Here is a 25,957-nt window from a genome sequence, read left to right on the forward strand (position 1 = left end):
TTGAGAAGTTTATATCATGCAGAATAATAGGAAAGAGTTCTGCTTTCAGTATTAATCACGAAGTAGAGGTAGAGATTGCAGGTGAAATGTTCTTTCTGACAGGCCTGCATCTTAGTCCTAAGGGCCGCTTAAGACATGATTCAACAATGCGTGGTAAGTAGGTTTTCATCCAAATTCCATTCAATTAGTTTGTTATTGCTGTTCATTCATGAGTTTCTTCTTTGGCTAATGATCTGAGAGCCTATCGTATAATTCTAAAGTAGGGCAGGGTGGAATAACTTTGCAATGATATGTGCATATGCTGTTGACTTTAGGTTCTGCACTAGCCCTGAAGTTACAAGGTTCTGAATACCCATGCCTCCAAGTTTAACAACAGCTTCTTCCCCACTTCTATCGGGTTCTAGAAATGACTTGAAAAGCCCTAGTGCCATTTCCCTCAATTTATACTGATGTTGTTATGGTTGTATATACTTTAATTTAGGTTTATGTAATTTAATTGTGTTTGTAATGTATTGTGATGGTGTTACACAAAGCTGATTTTCATGGTATTTATACCCTGGGCATGTATGCTCATAACAATAAACTGTAGCTTCAAACTGAAAACCCTTTGCTTGTACAATTTCCTGCTGGATTTATCCTTCTGCTTGTTTATTAGCTTCTTGATGGATGAGTGTTGGTTTAAAAACTATTTCCTTTTCATGGCCTGGCTATGTAGCCTATGGCAAACAGCAATTCAACTAAATCCTTTGGTGCCTTTACCAGTGCTCTGATGCCAGTAGGGAGCTCCTGCATTGAGTGGGGTAGACTGAATGGGCCCAATAGCTTAATTCTGTTCCTATGTCTTTTTGCCTTATGGTAACATTCCGATGACAGCTTGTAAGCCAACTGTGCTTATGTGTTTGAGCGAAAGGAAAGAACACTTAACATATCAAAGATGTCATATTGTTGCAAGTCTATTTGGATATTGAATGCTACTTTTGGATCAATGGCAACCAATTAACACAGACTAAACAGACACACCACCCTGTTTTAAAAATATTTCATTGAGTTACGTTACTTGATTTATAAACAGAATAACGCCTGAAGATGCTGGAAATCCAAAGCAACAGTTTGGATTTCTGGAATGCTGGAAGGACTCAGCACATCAGGTAGCATCTATGGAAATGAATAAACAGTTGATGTTTTGGGCTGAGACCCTACTTCAGGATTGAGGAGAAAGGGGGGAGATGCCAGAATGAAAAGGTGGGGGCAGGGGAAGGAGGCTAGCTGGAAGATGATAGGTGAAGCCAGATGAGTCAGAAAGGTTAAGGCTGGAGATGAAGGAATCTGATAGACCATCGGATATAGGAGTGGAATTAAGCCATTTGGCTAATCAAATCTACTCCATCATTTCATCATGCCTGATCAAAATTTCCTCTCAACCCTCCTTTCTTCCTTCTCCCTGTATCCCTTCAAACCCTGACCAATCAAGAATCTATCAAACTCTGCCTTAAATATACATAAAGACTTGGCCTTCACAGCTGCCCGTGGCAAAGATTTCCACAGATTCCCCACTCTCTGGCTAAAGAAATTCCTCCTCATCTCTAGTCTAAAGGACGCCCCTCCATTCTGAGGCTGTGTTCTCTGTTCATAGATACTCTCACCATGGGAAACACCCTCTCCACATCCGCTCTATCAAGGCCTTTCACCATTCAATAGGTTTCAATGAGTTTGATGCACCATCAATAACTCTTGGAGATGTGAGGCAAGATATAGGCTTTTATTGGCTGGAAGAAAGAACAAGCAGCAATTGACCACCACACTGCATCCTGGAGACTGAGGCCGGGGTGGAGTCCCCAATCACCTTTATACCGGGGTCCATGGGAGGAGCCACGGTCAGTGGGAGGAGCCACAGGAGCAGTCAGCAGGGGGGGCATGTCCAGACAGGTATATGTAGATCACCACAGAGGTCACCCCTCATTCAAATATAGGCCCAGAGAATACACTCTTCATATGACAAGCCATTTAATCCTGGAATCATTTTTGTGAACCTCCTTTGAACCCTCTCCAGTTTCAGCACATGCTTTCTAAGATAAGGGGCCCAAAACTGCTCACAATACTCCAGGTGATGTCTCACTAGTGCTTTATAAAGTCCTGGCATTACATCCCTGCTTTTATAATCCAGTCCTCTTGAAATGAATGCCAACATTGTATTTGACTTTGTCACCACACATTCAACCTGCAAGTTAACCTTTGGAGAATCCTGCACAAGGACTCCCAAATCTTTTTGCATCTCAGTTTTTTGTATTTTCTCTCCATTTAGAAAATAGTCAATCCTTTCATTTCTTCTACCAAAGTGCATGACCATACACTTCCCAACAGTGTATTGCATCTGTCACTTTGCCCATTCTCCTAATCCTCTCTACTTCCTCAAAACTTTCTGCTTCTCCACCTATCTTTGTATCGTCTGCAAACTTTGCAACAAAGCCATCAATTCCTTCATCCAAATTGTTGACATATAATATAAAAATGATCTGTCCCAACACAGACCCCTGTGGAACACCACTAGTCACTGGCAGCTGTTACGTACCCCATAACTGGGTTAACAGACCAGCAGAAATGGAATGATACGTTGGAGTCTGGTGGTACTGTAACTAAAGGTGTTTATTAGTAAACTAAGCAATACAGTATCAAAAATGCCAATATACTTATAAAACAGGTTAGCAATGATAAATACAGAAGTGCAGGAATAAGAATCAAAACCAAGCTCTATCAGAGTCTAGGGATAAATGAATTGTCATAAGAGAATATAGAGTTCAGTTCAGTTCAGTTTGTGTAGGTAGGTGTTGTTGTGTTGCAATGTTGGAGAGAGAGAGAGAGAGAGAGAGAGAGAGAGAGAGAGAGAGAGAGAGAGAGAGAGAGAGAGAGCAAGAGATGAGCAGCTGCAGCAGGCAAACCTCCCGTCGTCTTCTTGTTCCGTTGTACCGTTGGGGTCACCGATTATGACCCTTCCGTACCAGGCTAGACCGGTCTTCAATGATGGACTCGTCACCCAGGCAAGGGCAGACACACACACAAGTCCCCGCCGGTCTGCCTTCATCTACCGTGCTCCGGACTGATTCTCCTGATCCGATCCTCCAGGCCCCCACCTTCCTGTGGGTGCACAACACTCTTTCAGTGTCCACTGGTGTGTCTGAGGGTGTGTCCGCAGACCCATCTTTTATCTCCACTGACGGGGTATCAGCCATCCATCAACTCAGTATGTCCATCAAACTGGCGCTCCCTGCTGTCTCCTCAGGAATGCTAACGAGCAAAGAAGTGTCCTTGTAGCAAAAGGTAAATAATCAGTGAAGAAGCCATAATACATAAATCATCCATCTCTCTCTCTCTCTCTTATCTGTAGCAGATGCCTCTACCTCTGTTCTTCATCTCTCTCTCTCATTAGCAGCATAGTTCCTGGGGGGTGGGGGGGGGCAGTCAGCTCTGGACCCCATTTCCATCTGGTTTGTTCAGCACACATAACACAGCCAACCAGAAAAGGCTCCCTTTATTGCCACTCTTTGTCTCCTGCCAATCAGCCGCTGCTTTACCCATGCTAGAATCCTTATCGTTATATCATGGTCTCGTACCTTGTTAAGCAAGCTCGTGTGGCTTCTTGTCAAAGGCCTTCTGAAAATCCAAGTATACAACATCAACTGATTCTCCTTTGTCTACCCTGCTGGAGATGAAGGAATCTGATAGACCATCAGACATACCCGCCAATCTCTAACTGTGCTGCAATTGCTTCTACCTTATTATGTATGCTGTGCACATTCAAATACAACACCTTCAGTCCTGTATTCACCCTTTTCGATTTTGTCTGCCTTGTACATTGCAACTCATCCTGTTGACTGCAGTTTTGCCCCACTAACAGCCTCTCCTCAATACAAATTGCCTCCGTTTGTAAACCAGCTCGCTCATCTTCAGCACTATTATCTGCCTTTCCTACGATGATACTTGCATTGAAATGTGCGCAGCTCAGCACACGAATCACACCCATGCTCAACCTAGTGATTCCTGACTTTGTCTGAGGTCTTACCAACATCTGTCTCCACAACCTCTCCACTAACTGTTCTGGCACTCTGGTTCCCACCCCCCTGCAACTCTAGTTTAAACCCCACTATGTAGCATTAATAAACCTTCCCACTAGGTTATAGGTCCCCCTCCAGTTTAGGTGCAAACTGTCCCTTCTGTACAGGTCCCACCTTCCCTGGAAGAGAGCCCAGTGATCCAAAAAATCTTGTGCCTTCTCTTCTACACCATCTCCTTAGCCATGTATTAAACTGTATAATCTTCCTACTTCTACCCTCATTGCATGAGGCACAGGTAATGATCCTGAAATCACAACCCTGGAGGCCCTGCCCTTTAACTTAGCACCTAGCTCCCTGAACTCCCTCTGCAGAACCTCATCACTCATCCTACCCATGTCATCAGTAGAGGAGAGTGGATCAATGGAGAAGGGGAAGGAGGAGGGGACCCAGGGGGAAGTAGCAGGCCCATGAGAAGAGGTAAATGTCAGAATGGAGTAAGAGGGAGTCTGGGGGTGGGGGGGGGGATTTATTTACCAGAAGGAGAAGTTGATATTCATGGTTGGAGGCTAACAAGACAGAGTATAAGATGCCTCTCCTCCACCCTGAGGGAGCCCTCGTCTTGGCACAAGTGAGGACAGAGACCAAACATTGGAATGGAAATTAAAATGTTTGACCACTGTGAAGTCCTTCCTGCCCGCGGTGGATGGTGCAGAGGTGTTCGATGAAGTGGTCCCCCAATTTACGACAGCTCCCACCAGTGTAGGGGCGGTCACATTGGGAGCACCAGACACAATAGACAGTAGAATGTTTATTTCTTGCACTAATGCCTGTATCTACTTCTTTGTAATAGATTTGTTTCTCCTTGGACTTGTTTTAAGTCTTATGAACTCTGCAATGGTGAGTGCTGACTCAAAAGAATGGAAAGGAAAAGGATCAACAAGAAACTTGAAGGAAATAATGATGGGAAGGTGCTTTGACTACCTTCAGAGTGTAAATCCCAGTGCAGGGTATGTTAATATGTAACTCGCTGGCACAGCATCAAAGCACGTTTCAAAGTACACTTTTTCAGAAGGAGAACTTGTGCTTTTATTCATCATAACAATTTAAATTCTTGTATAACAATAATACAAGCCAGCTGAACATCTGGTTTTCTAAAGAAACGTGTAAACCTGTTCCACAAAAATAGTTAAAATTAATCCCTTTGTTTATTTGCTGAATCACTGTTGAATATGTATTATTAAAAGAGGTCACATTCAATTCTTGTAAGCAAACCAGATCCTGGAACCAGTTAGTTTTTGCTATCTAAATGTTGTCTGTTTCATCTTGTACTAGGTAGAGTGTGTACACCATGAGGTGTGGCTTTAGCTACATTGTTGTAAGGTGCATACGTTCATCTGTTTATAAGGTTATATATTATTGCCAAAGGCAAATAACCAGGATAGAGCTTCTAGACAAACGTAACTTGTTTGTAAAACTCTGCACCTGGACACCTGATTCCATTTCTATAACCTGCCTGATTCAAATATAACCTTCAACTCACACATCGTTCCCATAAGTAGCCCTCTTTTTTTCCACCTCAAAAGTTTATTTTCCTCCTATTTTTGCTATTGCTTGAAAGTTTATCCAGACAGTTGCCCGTACAGTGTATAGCCCTCCCATATGCATTCCTTCTACGTGGTGTGGTATGTATTCTCTTCTGGACTTTGATCTGTGTTTGATGGCCTTCCCGAACTCTCTGAGACTTCACTTTGGTTCAAAAGATCACCTGGCTCCAAATCTAAAGTTTATGACTTCAAGCTGAATTAAGAGATCTGTGCATGAAATCTAGACAGTTACTTCAGTGCATTAGTGGCAGAATGCCCTGTTGTTTGACTGGGAGGGTGTCTTTTAGATAAAATAGTGTTTCAGGTCCTGCATCATCACTGTATTCTGAAACCCTCACAGTAGGATTACCTTTGACAGAAAGACTCCAGTCACTCACCACCACATCCACAAGGGAAATTACAGGTGGGCAATAAATGTTCACCTTGCTGGCATCACCGAAATTCCAAAAATTATGTAAACTTAAGCAAAATACATTTTCAATGACATCGAGAAATAAAATGGGCTAGAATCTGTTGTCTCTTTTCTCGATTCTCACGGGTATCTTTCACAATCATCTGAGGACAAGACAGGATCTTGTTTAACATTGTACCTGATCACTTATCCCGATGCTGTCTCTGCAATCTGCTGCTTGCAAATTGGATGCCACATTCCCCTGCATTCATTTTCAGGAAGTATCTTATTGCTGTAAAGCACAGTGGACCATTGTGAAATGAATGTAAAATCTTGTAGATTTTCCAAAGCAAGAATGGTTTCTCAGCATTAATGACCATGAACAATCTTAACAGCATTTTTTATTCTGTGTTTGAATGCTTATTTCTCTCTCAGGGAGAAAGACTGTCCAAAGATTTGGGAAAGTTTTCTGAATGCATTTAGTGGCAAAGACCCATGTAATATCAAAATGGAGGATTATGAACCATTTTTGAAACTGGCAGATCATGACATCCCAGTCAATCAGGTAAGAAATGCATCAATGCAGGAGTCCATCCTGATAATCCAGAGTCCAATATTTGATTGGCAATCTATTCCTCTACTCCACTGTAAACTTTTACTTGCTGGAAGTGGGTGGACAAGGGTTCAGTAATCCCACATCAAGATCTAGCAGAAGCACTCTAAGACTAAGAGTTCAGATGACAATTTACTTCATGAAGTGTGTTAATATTTGGTAATGTGTAACATGGGAGAGACATGGAGGCTGACAGACTGTCAGAAAAGCTGTTGGATTAAATTCATTTGGGGAAGGAAACCAGTAATGTGTTTAGACTGGAAGGCTGAAGCCAATCAGTCATCAAGGCAATTAGTTGACATGTGTTTTACGGTCAAGCCACATAAAGCATCCTAATGGTTCTTGTGAAGTTCTTGTAGTTGGAATACTAAACTTGGCTGGGGAGCAGTTGTTAGCAATACATGAGACTGTTAATGTTATTCTTCAGCTACAGATGTTTAAACATAGTTATTGGAGGCTGAACTCAGGTGTTGCCCTGTCCAGGGCAACCAAACATGGACAACGTTTGTAGTCCAGATGTGGCTGTCTCATCCTGAGATCAAATAATATGGAAGAATACTTTGACTAATCATAACCAAATGTTAGAAACTTGAAAATGTATTCATTTTACTTCAGCTAGGAGAGAGCTTTGCGCAATTCCATTTCTGTGTACCGCAGGGTAGTGTAGCAGTTAGAGCAGCATTAACAACTGTAAGATCGGGGTTTGAGTCCTGCTGCTGTTTGTACATTCTCCCCTTGACTGTGTGGGTTTTCTCTGGTGCAGCATTCCGTCCCACATTCCAAAGACATATGGTTAGGGTGAGTGAGATGCTGTGTTGGCGCTAAGAAGCGTGGAAACACTTGCCGGCTGCCCGGTACAAGCCTCGCTGATTTGATTTGACGCAAGTGACACATTTCACTGTATGTGTTAATGTACATACGACAAATAATGCCAGTCTTTTTATTTTTACCTTAAATCTTTTAAAGCAATCATACTGGTAACGCTCAACAGGCCAGGCAGCGTCTGTAGGGAGAGAGGGGGATTGATTCAGTCGGTAACCCTCCACCAGAAATGGCAAAGTAGGGAAAACAAGTGTGTTTTATGTTATAGGCGATGGAGGGGGTGACAATAAACAGAATGCCTGTGGCTCAATGCCAATCCTGGTTATACAGCAACACAATGCTTTAGGAACCATCTGCTTAACAGATGAACCAGGACAGTTCAAGAGACATCAAAAAGAACAAAAGCTGCAGTAGACATATTGTCAGAAACATGAACCTGTTATGATCCAGCAATAATGAATATATAATTGAGACAGGTTTTTATAACAAATAAAACATTTATTAAACACTGCTAAAAAAAAAACCCAAAAGTAAACGAATGACTAACTTAACCGGAAGTCGGCTGCGATACGGCAGCTCGATTAGTTCTTAAAGCGAGAAATGCAAACTCAGTTCTTTAAAGTAGTATTGCAAAAAATCCAAATTGATTTACACAGTCAGTTAAGGGAGAGACTTTTCTTGCAGCTATTAAATCCTCTTTTGTGACGTTACTGCTGATACCAGTCGAAGTATGCTTTGCTGAGGGATTTATGGTTGAAGGAAATAAAATGGCTTAAAGGCACTGACCTTTCCTTGATGAAACTCTGCATCCAACTCTCTGCTCTTTTGGCAAAGCAGGAGTTATCATGGACACAAGTTACTAATTCCTCGTACAAAGATTAAATAAAGGTCCAATCTCTTTCACCATCAACATTAGCTTTCCTCGATCGTGCAGATTCCCGAACTTCAATAAATCTTCACTCTCCGACTGGACTAACTGGCAGTATTGTAGCAAAACTGCCAGCAATAACCTTCGAGACTTAAGGCAGAAAGTAAAACTCCACTTTAAAACAAAACTGCGTCATAACATCGAATATATAACAAAACGGAGTCACTGGCAAATTCAACCACGAACTGCCCTGTGTCACAGATAGGGGTTCTCCTTTTATACCCTAGTGAAAAGAAACTATCACATGACCTCTCACTGGTGGGAAAATTATATCACTCCAGCATCACAAGACCATTACATCATGCCCAGCATAGCCTCAACTACATCATGGTCATGTGACAGGCACGAGTTACCCATGGGTACGTAACAAACCCAAAGGCCATACTGAAATACCCAGCAGATCAGTCAGCCTCAGTGGGGTGAAAAAGAAATCTAAATTAATGTTACTGTTGCAGCCTTTGGAATTCAAGGCTGAATTACATCTTCAGAAAATCAGCCTTGCCAATTTTCTCATGTATCAAATCAGTTCTACTGTAAGATCATCTCCTATAATGTTAACTCAGTTTCTTTCTCCAGCCACACTAGCGTACAGAGCGTTTCAAGCATTTTGCAGGTGTTAGAATAAAAACTATGTTCTGCTGCTGTCTGTAAGGAGCTTTCATGTTCTTCCTCTGACTGCATGGATTTCCTCCGGGAGCCCTGGTCTCCTCCCACATTCCAGAGACCTATGGGTTAGTTGGCTAATTGGTCACCTAGGTGTAATTGGATGGAAGGGCCTTTTGCAGGCTGTACCTCTAAATGAAAAATAAATGAATTCCATGAGAATGTGCCTATAGGATAGGTAAATAAGTCAAACCCAGAGACAGTATCCTTTCTGTAGCTTAATTGGTAATGGTATAGCAGACTATTAAATGCCAAAAGTAGTTTCCTTAAGCCTTGGGTCAAAGCTGGTACCAAGAAACAGAGAGGGAATTTTGGAAGACATTTTCTGGTTTGGAGAAATAGTATTGAACTGCTGCTTAGACTGAAGCTGACTGATTTCAATTTAAGACAACTGTACAGTTTAGTGGCACATCTGGTGGGGCTGCTACTCAGAGTGCCTGAGCCAGACACTGCCTGCAAGGGGTTTGCCCATTGTCCCCGGAACCAAGTGGGTTTCTCCCATATCCCAAACATGCAGAAGAAAAATCCTCAACACAGAGCTATACTGTAAGTTGCCTCTAACTTCTGGGCAAGTGTTAGAATCTGGGGGGAGTTTTCCAAGCATGTTGCACAACTAAAAAAATGGATTAAATTAATAAAAGATTAGTGTAAATAGGTGAACGATGGTCGACAGAAAGTTGACAACTAAATGGCTTAAATCCATCTATGACTGTGAAAAGTTATAGGGCAGGCTCAAGGTAGAATATCTTCATGTTCACTCATCAGCTGACTGATTTGTGGCAGGAAACTGGAAGCTGTCAGTGCAATTCTTCAGACAGTGGACATATAGAAAGTAAAACTGGAGACCACAAATTAACATTGTGACAAAGTCCACAGAAGCTTTAAAATGTACATGGTGCATGGAGAAGCAGAACACTAAGATTGTAGAAATGACTGGGGGAGAGGGAGAAAATTAATCTAAATGGTTCATCGAATCTAGCATCAACCTAGTCTAATTTCCAGTGCAAATTTGATGGACTCTTCTAATAGTATGAATGCACTATGTGTTTCAGTGCAATAGAATTTGAGAATGTGGGATAGCGTAAAATGGGCAATAAATCAATAACTCAGCTTTTGGCTCCCTAATTTAGTTTATCACCAACTGGGTCAATGGGAACTAATAATGAACAAGTATAAAAAGGTTTGCTAGTTTTAGACAGTGGAAGCTGCTGTGCAAATCTAACACTTTATGAGGGGTGATTGATAAGTTTGTGGCCTAAGGTAAAAGGAGTCAATTTTAGAAAACCTAGCACATTTATTTTTCAACATAGTCCCCTCCTACATTTACACCCTTAGTCCAGCGGCCGTGGAGCACATGGATCTTGGACCTCCAGAAAGTGTCCACAGCGTGGCCTAGGGTAGAAGGAGATGAGTTATACAGCTCTCATTACATGCACATGCAGTTCAAATCTGAGTGATGATGCGGAAAGTTTGAAGTTAATAACTCATCTCCTTCTACCTTAGGCCACACACTTATCAATCACCCCTCGTAGTTCTGATATGAACCTGGGGTTTTATCCTATGGTCCACAATCCTCTCCTAACAGATCTCTTTCTCACCCAACTGGCTTTATCTATCACCTCCTAGCTATCCTTCATCCCATCCCCCCCACCCCTTTTTTATTCTGGCATCTTCCCCTTCCTTTTCAGTCCTGAAGAAGGGCCTTGGCCTGAAATGTCAACTATTTATTCATTTTCCTAGACACTGCCTGACATGCTGAGTTCCTCCAGCATTTTGTATGTGTTGCTTTAAATGGCTATTAACTTCAAGAAAGAAAGTGCTAGAACTGGGGAATGTGATCCAATGTACTTTAAAAGTTATTTTCCAATAAAATTCTAAATCTGTAATTATTCATATTTCTTAGTCAATCTTCTGGAGCCGGACAAAAGATCTCCTCCAAAAGTTCACCAAAATCACAGGGAAGTACATGCCCCTTGAGAGCACTTTGACCGGTTATTTGACAGATGGCTTGAACTGGTGTGGGAGAGATTCCAAGCCAGGTGAGTGATGTCAGGATTTTGTGATGGAAACATGGAAAACCTACAGCACAATACAGGCTCTTCAGCCCACAAAGTTGTGCCGAACATGTCCCAATCTTAGAAATTACTAAGGCTACCCATAGCCCTCTATTTTACTAAACTCTATGTACCTATTCAAAAGTCTCTTAAAAGACCTTATCGTATCCGCCTCCACCACCGTTGCCAGCAGCCCATTCCACGCACTCACCACCTTAAACCTGTGTCCTCTTGTGCAAACATTTCAGCCCTGGGAAAAAGCCTTTGACTATCCACATCATCTTATACATCTCTCATCATCATCATCTTATACACATCTATCAGGTCACCTCTCATCCTCTGTCGCTCCAAGGAGAAAAGGCCGAGTTCACTCAACCTGTTCTCATAAGGCATGCTCTCCAATCCAGGCATCATCCTTGTAAATCTCCACTGCACCCTTTCTATGGTTTCCACATCCTTCCTGTAGTGAGGCGACCAGAACTGAGCACAGTACTCCAATTGGGGTCTGACCAGGGTCCTATATAGCTGCAACATTACTTCTCGTCTCCTAAATTCAATTCCACGATTGATGAAGGCCAATGCACCGTATGCCTTCTTAACTATTGAGTCAACCTGCACAGCTGCTTTGAGTATCCTATAGACTCGGACCCCAAGATCCTTCTGATCCTCCACACTGCCAAGAGTCTTGCCATTAATACTATATTCTGCCATCATATTTGACCTACCAAAATGAACCACTTCACACTTATCGGGATTGAACTCCATCTGCCACTTCTCAGCTCAGTTTTGCATCTTATCAATGTCCCACTGTAATCTCTGACAGCTTTCCACACTATCCACAACACCTCCAACCTTTGTGTCAATCAGCAAAGTTGCTAACCCATCCCTCCGCTTCCTCATCACGAAGAGTAAGGCTCCCAGAACAGATCTCTGAGGCACCCCACTGGTGACTAACCTCCATGCAGAATATGACCCATCTACAACCACTCTTTGCCTTCTGTGGGCAAGCCAGTTCTGGATCCACAAAGCAATATCCCCTTGGATCCCATGCCTCCTTACTTTCTCAATAAGCCTTGCATGGGATACCTTATCAAATGCCTTGCTGAAATCGATAAACATTACATCCACTGTTCTTCCTTCATCAATGTTTAGTCACATCCTCAAAAAATTCAATCAGGCTCGTAAGGCACGACCTGCCTTTGACAAAGCCATGCTGACTATTCCTAATCATATTATACCTCTCCAAATGTTCACAGATCCTGCCACTCAGTATCTTCTCCATCAATTTACCAACCACTGAGGTAAGACTCATTGGTCTATAATTTCCTGGGCTATCTCTACTCCCCTTCTTGAATAAAGAAACAACATCTGCAACCCTCCAATCCTCTGGACCTCTCACGTCCCCATTGATGATGCAAGGATCATCACCAGAGGCTCAGCAATCTCCTCCCTTGCCCCCCACAGTAGCCTGGATTACATCTCATCCAGGGCGGCGACTTATCTAACTTGATGCTTTCCAAAAGCTTCAGCACATCCTCTTTCTTAATATCTACTTGCTCAAGCTTTTCTGTCTGCTGCAAGTCATCACTACAATCACCAAGATCCTTTTCCATAGTGAATACTGAAGTAAAGTATCCATTAAGTACTGCTATTTCCTTCGGTTCCATACACACTTTCCCACTTGATAGGTCCTATTCTTTCACGGCTTATCCTCTTGCCTCTTTACATACTTGTAGAATGCCTTGAGGTTTTCCTTAATCCTGCCCACCAAGGCCTTCTCATGGCCCCTTCTGGCTCTCCTAATTTCCTTTTTAAGCTCCTCCCTGGTAGCCTTAAAATCTTCCAGATCTCTAATATTACCTAGCTCTCTGAACCTTTTGTAAGATTTTCTTTTCTTCTTGACTAGGTTTATTACAGCCTTTGTACACCATGGTTCCTGTACCCTACCATAACTTCCCTGTCTCATTGGAACGTACCTATGCAGAACTCCGCACAAATATCCCCTGAACATATGCCACGTTTCTTCCATACTTTTTCCTGAGAACATCTGTTCCCAATTTAAGCTTCCAATTTCCTGCCTGATAGCCTTGTAATTCCCCTTACTCCAATTAAACGCTTTTCTAACTTGTCTGTTCCTATCTCTCTCCAATGCTATTGTAAAGGAGATAGAATTACAATCATTATCTCCAAAGTGCTCTCCCACTGAGAGATCTGACACCTGACCAAGTTCATTTCCCAATACCAAATCAAGTACAGCCTCTCCTCTTGTAGACTTATCTACATATTGTGTCAAGAAACCTTCCTGAACACACCTAACAAGCTCCACCCCATCTAAACCCCTTGCTCTAGGGAGATGCCAATCAATATTTGGGAAATTAAAATCTCCCATCATGACAACTCTGTTATTATTACACCTTTCCGGGATCTGTTTCCCTATCTGCTCCTCAATATCCCTGTTACTATTGGCCGGCCTGTTAAAAAAAAACACCCAGTAAAGTTATTGACCCCTTCCTGTTCCTAACCTCAACCCACATAGACTAGATAGACAATCCCTCCTTGATGTCCACCTTTTCTGCAGCCATGACACTATCTCTGATCAACAGTGCCATGCCCCCACCTCTTTTGTATCCCTCCCTGTCCTTTCTGAAACATCTAAACCCAGCACTTGAAGTAGCCATTCCTGTCCCTGAGCCATCCAAGTCTCTGTAATGGCCACCACATCATACCTCCAAGTTCTGATCCATGCTCTAAGCTCATCCGCTTTGTTCACAACACTTCTTACATTAAAATAGACGCATCTCAAACCTTCAGTCTGAGCACGTCCCTTCTCTATCTCCTGCCTATCCTCCCTCTCGCACTGTCTACAAGCTTTCCAACCTCCTCTTCCCCAGTCCCTTCAGTTCGGTTCTCACCCCCCAACAATTCTAGTTTAAACTCTTCCCAGTAGCCTTAGCAAACCTCCCCACCAGGATATTGGTCCTACTGGGAACCAATTATAAGGCCTTTGACAAAGTTCCGCATGGAAGGTTAGTTAGGAAGGTTCAATCGTTAGGTATTAATATTGAAGTAGTAAAATGGATTCAACAGTGGCTGGATGGGAGATGCCAGAGAGTAGTGGTGGATAACTGTTTGTCAGGTTGGAGGCTGGTGACTAGCGGGGTGCCTCAGGGATCTGTACTGGGTCCAATGTTGTTTGTTATATACATTAATGATCTGTATGATGGGGTGCTAAATTGGATTAGTAAGTATGCAGATGATACTAAAGTAGGTGGCGTTGTGGATAATGAAATAGGTCTTCAAAGCTTGCAGAGAGAGTTAGGCCAGTTAGAAGAGTGGGCTGAATGATGGCAGATGGAATTTAATGCTGATAAATGTGAGGTGCTACATTTTTGTAGGAATAATCCAAATTGGACATACATGGTAAATGGTAGGGCATTGAAGAATGCAATAGAACAGAGTGATCTAGGAATAATGGTGCACAGTTCCCTAAAGGTGGAATCTCATGAGGATAGGGTGGTGAAGAAAGCTTTTGCTACGCTGGCCTTTATAAATCAGAGCATTGAGTATAGGAGTTGGGATGTAATGTTAAAATTGTACAAGGCATTGTTAAGGCTGAATTTTGAGTATTGTGTACAGTTCTGGTCACCGAATTATAGGAAAGACGTCAACAAAATAGAGAGAGTACAGAGAAGATTTACTAGAATGTTAGCTGGGTTTCAGCACCTAAGTTACAGGGAAAGGTTGAACAAGGTATGTCTTTATTCTTTGGAGTATAGAAGGTTGAGGGGGGACTTGATAGAGGTATTTTAAATAATGAGGGGGATAGATCGAATTGACGTGGATAGGTTTTTTCCATTGAAAGTAGGGGAGATTCAAACAAGAGGACATGAGTTAAGAGTTGGGGGCAAAAGTTTAAGGGTAACACGAGGGGAAATTTCTTTACTCAGAGAGTGGTAGCTGTGTGGAATGAGCTTCCAGTAGAAGTGGTAGAGGCAGGTTCGGTATTGTCATTTAAAGTAAAATTGGATAGGTATATGGACAGGAAAGGAACGGAGGGTTATGGGCTGAGTGCGGGCCAGTGGGACTAGGTGAGAGTAAGCGTTCGGCACGGACTAGAAGGGCCGAGATGGCCTGTTTCCGTGCTGAAATTGTTATATGGTTATATGGGATTCAAGTGCAACCCGTCCTTTTTGTACAGGTCACTCCTGCCCCAAAAGAGGTCCCAATGATTCAGAAATCTGAATCCCTGCCCCTGTTCCAATCCCTCAGTCATGCATTTATCCTCCACCTCATCCTATTCCTACACTCACTGTCACATGGCACAGGCAGTAATCCCGAGATTACTACCTTTGTGGTCCTGCTTCTCAACTTCCTTCCTAACTCCCTGTAGTCTTTTTTTCAGGACCTCTTCCCTTTTCCTACCTACCTCATTGGTACCAATATGTACCACGACCTCTGGCTGTTCTCCCTCCCACTGCAGGATATCTTGGACGCGATCTGAAACATCCTGGACCCTGGCACCTGGGAGGCAAACTACCATCCGAATTTCTTTCCTGTGTCCACACAATCACCTGTCTGACCGGCTAACTATAGAGTCCCCTATCACTACTGCCTTGCTCTTTCTTTCCCTACCCTTCTGAGCCACAGGGCCAGACTCTGTGCCAGAGGCACAGCCACTGTTGCTCCCCCCCAGGTAGTCTGTTCATTCCCCCCCCCCCAACGGTACTCAAACAGGAGTACTTATTGTCAAGGGGTACCTGACTCCTCCCCTTCCCTCTCCTGACTGTGACCAATTTGTCTGTCTCCCATACCTGCCTGTAACTCCTTTCTATCATCTCCTCACTCTCCCTGACCAGGCGAAGGTCGTCGAACTGCATCTCCAGTTCCCTAATGTGGTCCCTTAGGAGCTGCAGCTCGACATACTGGCTGCAGATATGGCTGTCCGGGAGGCTGGGAGTCTCCAGGACCTCTGACATCTGACACTGAGCACAGAATACAGGCCCCACACACACTACTTCCTTTCCACAACTAAGACACTTAAACCTACCTCGCCTCTTCCCATTACCTCCCAAGGCTGTTGAGCCAAAGTCCTATCACTCTGCTGCCCACTGGAAATGGTGACCTTTCCCACTCTACTGGCTGACATCACGAGCCTGCACAGACTTGCCTCCCTTTTACCCCGAGTGCCTTCACTCCGGAAATCCTTGACCGTTTACCCACAGCCTTCTTGCTCTGAATTTTAAAAAAAAGAAGGGTTCCTTAGCAATGGAGCTATTAAGAATTTTTTGTTATTCCTCTCCCCGCCTCGTGGTGCATTGGGCGGCAACCATGCCATTTCTTCAGCATTTATCTGTGTTTTTATGAGGCCGAGTTGCTAGCTCGACACTCGAACCAGCACAGATGGAAAGCGTGCAGGAAGCTGGCCAGGTCTGATTACAGGACCACTTGCCTCAAACTCTGGTGTGGATGCCACTACACCACTGGCTGGTGATTAAGCATTTGGGTTTTTAATAAAACATGTTAAAATAGTATTCGTAGAACATTCATTGATATGATCATCTCTGTAAGTTCAGTTGTCTAATCCTGCCTAGAATGGAGTCAAATTCTCATCAGCAGCTCGGTTCCTATCATAAATCAAACCTGACCCCGATCTGCACGTTCGGATATCCCAAGAGCAGAGTTCTCAAATCTTCTAACAGCTCAGAGAATTTTTATTAAAACTTGATTCAGACTGCAGGCCGTGCTCAAATGTTCCACTGTTAGTTGTACTGTACTTCGCTTTCTATCTGAGATTATTTCACTATAGAGCCCGTGGCACTAGTCAGCTGCTACTGAGCCACAATGCACCTCTTGCTTTATCTCAAATTTGCCTCCTGAGATGATTTATTATTTCCTTGGGAGTCACAACCCACAAACTCATGTGCATTTATATGCAGCTCCATAGGAGTGCCAGTACTTGAGAATGAGTTGCTCAGGTCACCGAGCCTGGCTGCTGTCACTCTCTACCTGGGGTTCACGGACACCTCGGTTAATGGTAGGGCTCCATGGCATAAAAAAAAGTTGGGAACCTCTGATCTACACACGAAGAGCAAGGTTTCTGTAGGTAAGTTAAGTCTCGGGCTCAGTACTGAACTCAAATGAAATGACTTCACCTCTGATAGACCAACACTTGATCAGGATGCCAGTCTATGTTCCAAGAGGATCAAGGAGGATTTTTAGTTCTCCAAAGATCATATTCAAAACCAGTGTTCCTTTCAAGCGGGTTTGTTTGTTTGAAGTCAAGAACTCGTCAATGAACTCGTCCCTCATTCTGGCTTGCCTTCGTCAATCATTTAATTTGTGTTTTTTTAATTGTCTGATAACATCCTTGCTTAGGAATTGTATAAAAATAACTTTACTTCTTTACAAAATCAAGTTCTATAATAAAGATTCTTAGAAGTAGATAAATGCTACACTTTTGTTAAAAAAAGTCAACTGATTTACGGTTCTCAATTATTTTCTTAAAACGTTCCAAAGTTTTTAATGGAACAGTTTAAGTACCTTGGAGGTGAAATTCCTCTTTACTAAGGTTTTCATCATCTTTAAAATGTTGTTTGCAGCATATCAGCTAAATGTATAAGATCAGAATGAACCGATTCTCACATCCTTGCGAGATCTGTTTAAATTGAACCCAAATCCAATCCATTCAACCCATGAATATACTTTATTTAAGATATAAGCTTCTTCTTTGGCAAAAATAGTAAAGTACATATTACTTAGAAACCTTAAAATGTTGAGAGATTCATGTAATGAAAATTGTTATATATTTACTTGAATAAATAAGACTTTCTATTTTTTTAATATTGCAGAAGTTAATTTTCCTGCCTAATATTGAGCAAGTACAGACTGAAATTTCAGCATTGGTGAAAAGTTTGAATTGTCAGTGGTTGATTTATTACAGGACCGGATTACGAATCATGCCCTGAATATAATGATTGTGAAAACCATCCATTACGTTCATTTTGGAGAGTGGCCTCTCAGAACGTGAGTGTTCCCTTCCCTGAAACCATTTATATGTGTTGGTGCATTGTAGTAGCACTGGATCTCAAGCATTTAGTTGAAGATTCGGCAATCTGTTTCTCAGTGCTACATGCCAATTTGTATCCTCAACTCCATTTTAATAAACCTAAAATCTTTAATGCCATGTCTTATATTGCTAAGACTGGGGCATCAGCAGGAGTCTGGAACTCTGTCACCTTCCAATCTACTGAGCATTTAAAGCCTGTTACAGATGAATGCGTACTTTATCCAAATTGAACTGATCAACCTTTGGATCTACTCTGGTGTTTGAGCCGTGGAGAGAGATTGTCAGTGGACATGGGTAAGATGCTCAGAAGATTGATTAAGGAACACAGGCCGTTCTTAATCATGAACTGGTTGTGTGAATGAGGTCAATGGAGAAAATTACTGGTAGATACAAAGCAACTTCTTTATTCGACAAAACAAGGTAGGGCAGGCATCATATGGAGATGCTTTTGGTGGAAAGGTCTAGCTGGCCTAACATGGGTTTGATATTTTATGTGCCAAACATGAAAGGACAACTCCATATTTACAATGTATGGACAATGCTTTCTTTGAAACTACATACAACCTTCACCCCTCCTGATCCACATCCTCACGACAGGCAGCCAAATGAATTTTAGTTGGCATTGTCTGGACTGGGATTCACAGCTTTTAGGTACCCATTGTTCAGAGCTGCACTCCAAATTAAATCCACAATACATATTCAGGTGTGAAGACCGGTAGCCAAAGTCAATTGTTAAATGTATATACCTAAACCCAAAAATCACTCTAACACTGACAACTACTATAAAATGTGTGTCAGTGGATGAAATGAAGTTCAATGTTGTGTCCCTTCATTTTGCCAGATCTGACGATCTAAGCAGCCATTTAGCTTGAACAAAGTACTGCAGGGCTTCCAGCCGTGGGCCTTGCATTGGCTGGAATCAATATCTTTGGAGGCCTGGGAGAGAATAAGTGGGAACTAAAGTGAATTCAATAAAAGTATAAAAGAAAAGGATGGGTCAAAAATGATGGATATGGAAGAACAAAAGAAAAGCAAACAATTTTAATTTAAGAAATCCCCAAACCTTCAGATGTTCTAGTTCCAGCTCAAAGGGTACTTTGTTATGTTATGGCAAAGCACAGCTAGGAGTGAAAGGCATGTGTTAAGGGTTTAGTTGGGTTTCCGCTTCGACATGTTGACACTTGCAGAGTGCCTCCAGTATGCCCTTGGGTGTGTTGGTTGTTAACACAATCGACACATTTCACTCTGTGTTTTAATGAGCATGTGATGAATAAATTTGAATATTGCTCATTCAATTCACTTGTCTTTCCATCAACCAGCCTGTCTCCTGCTTGAAGCTGACATGCAGGATGCTCAACAGGTAACAGCAGGAATTGTGCCAGAAAGCACAAGGGACCAGGAGGTATGGCATTTAAAAGGAGGACTGGTGCGAGGAGGAAGGGGGAAAGCTGGTACTGTCAATGTCAAAGCGCTCCTTTCAGAGTCAGGGAATAATCCAGAGGAAGGCATGACCAGTCTTGCTCAATGGAAGGTTTTGGTGGGGAAGGAGTCAGTCGAGTTTGTCATCATGTGGGCCTCCAAAGGTGATCAAGACATCTATATCATACCACTATATGGTCACTGGACTTGACCCCTGCACCCTAAGCAGTGTCCTGCCTTCTTTGGTGCCACTCTGAGTGAACAAGCCAACCACCATTTCAATTTGACTTCTTAGTCCCGGCATGTTGGACTGGGGAAAGCAGGTCTTAATTGCTTACTGTAAAAGAAAAATGATTTGTTTTGATTCCATTGGGCCTGATGTACAGGAGGCAATAATTGTGCATCTCCTCTCCAGTATGCAGCAAAGGCCCAAGGTCAAGTGTCGGTGATGTTGAATGGATCTGCAAATGTTGACACTTTCAGGAGCGGCAGGTACGGATGGAATCAAACAGCAGAGACAATACAAGCTAGAATCACTGTCAGCCATGGGAAAGCTCAGGGAAGGAAGGAGATGGGGTTCTCTAAGGTTTTTGGAGATTTCCTGCCCAAGTTGTAGCAGGACATTAGAAGGAGCAATATAGAACTTACTACTATTTAATTATGACCAACAGTGCAGAGGAGTACAAGAGAACGTTCAAAAAGAGGACGACATTTTAGATACAATTGGATTTCATGATGGAGGATCACTTCTGAAGAAGGACATTATCCTTCCAAAAGTACTTATTCTGAAAATAATAAATTGAGAACCACAGGAACTTTACTTGCTTCAGTGAGAGCAGAAGTAAGTAATGTTTCTCTGCTACCATTCTTTGGAATTGTTTTTATCTCAGAAGGGAGATCAATATAACAGGGATATTACTATTATAACAGAGAAGGTGACAATAATGAATACTGTCTTTCTGAGACAACGTTCCTTGAAGATGTCCTGGGTACTTTGTAGGCTAGTGCCCAAGATGGAGCTGAGTAGATTTACAACCTTTTGCAGCTTCTTTTGGTCCCGTGCAGTAGCACCCCCCCCCCCATTCCAGACAGTGATGCAGCCTGTCAGAATGCTCTCCACAGTATATCTATAGAAGTTTTTGAGTGTATTTGTTGACATACCAAATCTCTTCAAGCTCCTAATAAAGTATAGCCACTGCCTTGCCTTCTTTATAACTGTGTCAATATGTTGGAACCAGGTTAGATCATCAGAGATGTTGACACCCAGGAACTTGAAGCTGCTCACTCTCTCCACTTCTGATCCCTCTATAAGGATTGGTGTGTATTCCCTTGTCTTACCCTTCCTGAAGTCCACAATCAGCTCTTTTGTCTTACTGACATTGAGTGCCAGGTTGTTGTTGCGGTATTCCACTTGTTGGCATATCTCACTCCTGTATGCCTTCTTGTCACCACCTGAGATTCTACCAACAATGGTTGTATCGTCAGCAAATTTATGGATGGCATTTGAGCAATGCCTAGCCATACAGTCATGGGTACCTGCCCTTCAATCATGAGAACTGGTCCTACCGGCGCTTTAAGCTGTGCTGCCTAGCAACACACCAGCTGAATCATGGGACAATTTGCAATGGCCAGGTGACCTACTGACCTGCACGTCTTTGGACTGTGGGAGGAAACCGAAGCGCCCGGAGGAAACTCATGTATTCCATGGGGAGGGCGGACAGACTCTTTTCAGAATTGAACTCTGAACTCCACTCGGAGCTGCGTTCACTGCTACATTAGTGTGGCACCCACGGTACATTATGAATATGCTTATGATTTGAACAAGCAGCTGGCAGATTAAATTAATTGCAGAGAAATGGAAAATGATTCCCGTGGGAACAAGATTCTCAAAGAGTAATTACTCAGATGGAGATGAAGTGATAGTCTGCAGGTCGAGATTGGCAATAAAATGAAGCTATTATAATAATCTAGGAGCAGTAAGTAAAGAAAATCAAATTAATTTCAAAATGACTTGGTTATGAGATGTGCAATATTGAGCCAAAACTCTGAGGCCTATCCTTATCACCTAATAAATCATCAGGCCCTTCCAGCTAGGGTAGCGTGCATTCCTCCTGCGATCAGTGTACAAAAGGAAATGGTGAAGACAGGCTGATTGAGACCAGGGAGGGATTGGATTACGTACATAATAAAATGTGTCCACACTACAAAGAAAAGGCTAGGATGAATCAATTTCTGATCTTTAGCTTCAAGAGGTTCTCCATTATAAAGATCACGATGAGCTTTCTCAGAACAGGAAACCAGAGAGCGGGAGCTATAAATGGGGGGATAAAACAAAATCCAGCAATTGAAAGCTTCTTAACATGTTGGTTTGCAAACGCTTTCTAAAGAAACATGGATATGATCTGATATTGAATACAAATCAGTAATTTCCAGATAAATACATATAGATTAAGGTATCAAAATGTATCTTTAAACTGATTTTGGGATTCCTTTATGTTCGTATTACACTTGTGAATTAAATGTTTTACATCAAGCTGCGTGAAATGCAGTTGTAATAATAGATTTTAAAAGAAATGTAATTTACGTACTGTTTTTCAAATTTCTACATTTGAACCTAATCAGCAGTGGCTTCTATTTATGTGGATCACAGTGTCAAGTTGACTGCATTATGATTGCTGCCATTGATAATGATTTCCTTTCCTGTGCCTAGTATTTTTGCTGAAATAGAACTCGCACAGTTGGACAAGGAGAAGGTTACCTCTGTTCACCTCTGGATCATGGACAATATTGACGGGCCTGATAAGTGAGATTTTCACATCTTGTTGTCTGAATTTCCTGCCTCTTTTCATGCAGTGCTTGCTCGTGTTGTATTAGAATGGCAGGTTCAGTTGATCTCCATAAAACGAAACAGCTGAGAGGCAGCAGGTCTTCTCAGAGTGTAGAGGGACAGGCAGAACCGTTCTAGCAAGGCCAGGTGAGCAAGGCAGATATTTACGAAGTGGGGGAGTGGGGTGGAGAAAAAAATTGGAGGGAGAGTGGCCCTGGGTTGTTCTCACACAATCCTGGAAGAAATGTAACACAACTGAGGCAACAAAGCCCTGGAGACAGATTCAGCATTCTTCTGCCGAATATGAAGTAAATTGTGTCAAGGCAAACATTGGAAACATTTTACAAATTCCTTTTTACAGCAGCCACATTTCTTGAACTAAATGGCATCTGTTTAATGACACTGAGAATGGAGTGAGTCTTGGGCCCTCTCCAGGAGTAATGCTCCCAGTCATAAATCAGAAGGTGAAGATTTAAGTCCCACTTCATACAGATCCAGTGAGTGGTGATCAGAATCTGGTCTCTAAATGCTGGGGTAACATCCAGTTGGATATTTGGATCCAGATTGGCTGTTGGTTTATGTGGTCATTTTTTTCTGCTTGCACCTTTGACCTGCCCACACTACAGCCATCTTAGGCAAGCAGAATCCAAACTTATTGCATTTAACACACACAAAATGCTGGCAGAGCTCAGCAGGTCAGGTTGCATCTGTGGAAAAGAGTACTTTCCGCGTTTTGGGCCGAGACCCTTGGGTAGGACAGGAGGGAAAAAGCTGAGGAGTAGATTTAAAAGGTGAGGGGGTGAAGGGGAGACAGAAGCACACGGCAATAGGTGAAACTAGGAAGGGGAGGGATGAAGTAAAGAGCTGGGAAGTTGATTGGTGAAAGAGATCCATGATTTCATTTTGCTAAATAGTTTAAAATAAATCATAAAGGAGACAGGGAAACAGCTGCGAAGTTGGACAAGGCGAATAGTTTTTTTTTGATAAATAAACAAAGATGTTAGATAAGTGGATTTCACTCTGCAGCATGATCTTGTCATCTGTATTATAAGGATCCAAATCCTGGTAAAACAGGGCTTCCCAAACCTTTTTTGTGCCAAGGGCTGGTACCATTAAGCAAGGGGTCCATGGATCCCAGTTTGGGAACCCCAGCTTTCGAGTCGTTAATAGTGACTGCAAAAACAAAATTCTAGGACTCACTGAAAACACAGTAAGAACCTGGTTATAGAATGCCCTCACTCAATTCTGTTTCATTTGTGATAGTTTCTAAAGTTAAATATCTTCACCTCACACCTTTTTGAGAGACCTTGCTGTGTAACAATAGCCAACCCAGTGGAACGGAAGAGGAAGTGATCGACCGTACAGCACTAACCTTTAGCAATTTGACTTGCAGGGAGTCGTGTGGTATCGCCAGTGTTGCTGAATTAGAAGCTATTCTCGCGGAGAAAAATCTGAAGTTCACTTGCTTGGATAATTATAGGTGTGTACCACATCAAATTTGTATTTCACACCTTAAACATCACAAGTGCTTCCTTCTTTACGGCGTTCTCCATGAATTAGAACTGCAGTATTCTCTCCTCTGATTCATTCGTACGTAGCTTTCCTACGTGTTTGTGTACCCGTGTACATACATACCCCAGAAACCCAATGGAACTGTAATCAGGCTACGAAGAGCGAAGAACTGATACCTCAGCTTTTATAAAGATGCTACACCCTATCCCTAAATTACAAGCTTCTGAATTATGGACACTTCCTGCATTGAGCAAGCTCCCATAATATTAATACGTTCAAAATTCCACCATGAATAGATAGTTCATTCTGAGGAATGACAGAGCTTTACTCCCTCACTCTCACCTTTTAGTGTCTCCTTTTTCCTAATCAGTCTTGTGTGCTTTTAGTGCCATTAGTCAAGATACTGTGGGGGAATGGTTACCATATAAGATGGTATTTTCCCTCTTGTGGACAAATTGACCAATAATTATCTATAAAAATGGAACCCATTCATTAACTGAGATTGCCCTGCATTTGGCTACCAAGATCTGTTCTGGGCATTAGTCCACAGGAAAGATATATTGGCCCTGGAAGGAGTTAGTTTATCTTCATAAGAACAACCCAAGAGATTAAAAGAGAATGGTGAAAAAACATTTACCTTGATTTCTTGAAAACAGTTTCTTTGATTAAAGAATGAACTAATCGAGCTATTTAAAACAAGCCATGTTTCAATGGTGTCGATATAGAGAAACTACTTCCTCCCGTCAGGGTATAAAAGGAAAAAATATCATCTCCACAGAATTTGTAATGAACAATGAAATAGAATTCACTGCCACTAAAGGCTGTGGGTAGAGCAAAGCTCCATGCCACTGATCTTTGCACACGATGCAACGACTTCAGCTTCCCCATAAACTTTGGCTGGCCTCTCCATTTTGTGGGTTGTGCACTGGAAGCCTTACAGTTCTGTAGGGGAAATTCATGTAAGTGTATTGAAAGTTGAGTGTGGTCAGCTCACCCAAGATGAAGTCACTGTACTGAGCCTCTGGAGGTGAGTATAGCCAAACAGAGGCTTTCCCTTTTACACCCCCTGCTCCCCTCACCTCTACCACCTGACCCAGGCTTGGACTATCTGGGTGTGATCAGGCTTCCTTTCTTAATGAAGAAGGAATATGATCAAAAAGAGATTTTCATACATACCAGCAGGAGATCGAATTTCGCCTTTTTTCCTCTCCGCTCAGCAAGAAGTGGAGTGATTTAAGAACATTTGTTTAGTGACTTTTTTTTTGTCTGTTATGACATAAGAGGAAAATGCCCCATCATCCACTTGGAAGTTTGTTGTGCCCAGGATCTTTTATAAATTGCCACAGACAGTGGATAAAATCTGGAGAGTTGTGGGACTGGGACCCATTACTGGGGTTAACGGAGTTCCTTGCTTAAAAATGTGCCCATTACTGTGCTGGATTGAATTTGGAAATGAACAAGAACCTGGTGGGAATGTGTGAGATCTAACTAATGTAGTAGACAAGGGCATGTCATTGAGTTGGAGTTTCACTTTGCCTTGAATGGGGTTTCACATAAAAATGGTTATCAAAACTGAGGGAACAGAAGTTGAAACAAGACACTGGTGTGGTTGGAGAACTGGTTAGAGATGAAGTTAGAAGCCTGGCATCTCACTGCGTAGCTTGTAGATGTGGTTTACAAATCCAAAAAATGTAAAAACTGTTGCTGTTTCCTTGACAGGCCTATTCAAATGCTCCAGTGTGTTACCAATCTAGACAGTCCATCCTGCAAGTTAGGAGACACTCCACAGTGTGATGTATGACTGAAAAAGGCTTCTTTGGGAAACTTCTAAAGCTACTCGCATCTACAGGACAAAACTATGATGAATATCTCTACATAAATGTGTATTGTTATTATCCCATCTTGAGGTGATTTTAATTTCATGTGTGATTTTTTTTGAAGAAATGTGTGCTTTTAAAATAATGGGAAGAAACATCTAGCAGTTACTATAATAAACTGACATACCACCA

At 42.3% G+C, this 25,957-nt stretch overlaps 1 protein-coding gene across 1 annotated transcript; it reads left to right on the forward strand.

Annotated features, from left to right (window-relative positions):
• On the forward strand, positions 1–25,957 carry LOC132404618 (ADP-ribosyl cyclase/cyclic ADP-ribose hydrolase 1-like). Its single transcript, XM_059988914.1, has 9 exons — positions 1–153; positions 4,900–5,056; positions 6,480–6,609; positions 10,974–11,109; positions 18,065–18,147; positions 20,025–20,101; positions 22,320–22,412; positions 23,830–23,916; positions 25,668–25,957. The coding sequence occupies exons 1-9, from the start codon at positions 87–89 to the stop codon at positions 25,747–25,749; spliced, it is 912 nt and encodes a 303-aa protein (XP_059844897.1). The 5' UTR covers positions 1–86; the 3' UTR covers positions 25,750–25,957.

Source organism: Hypanus sabinus, chromosome 14 (genome assembly GCF_030144855.1).
Source record: "Hypanus sabinus isolate sHypSab1 chromosome 14, sHypSab1.hap1, whole genome shotgun sequence".
Taxonomy (NCBI): domain Eukaryota; kingdom Metazoa; phylum Chordata; class Chondrichthyes; order Myliobatiformes; family Dasyatidae; genus Hypanus; species Hypanus sabinus.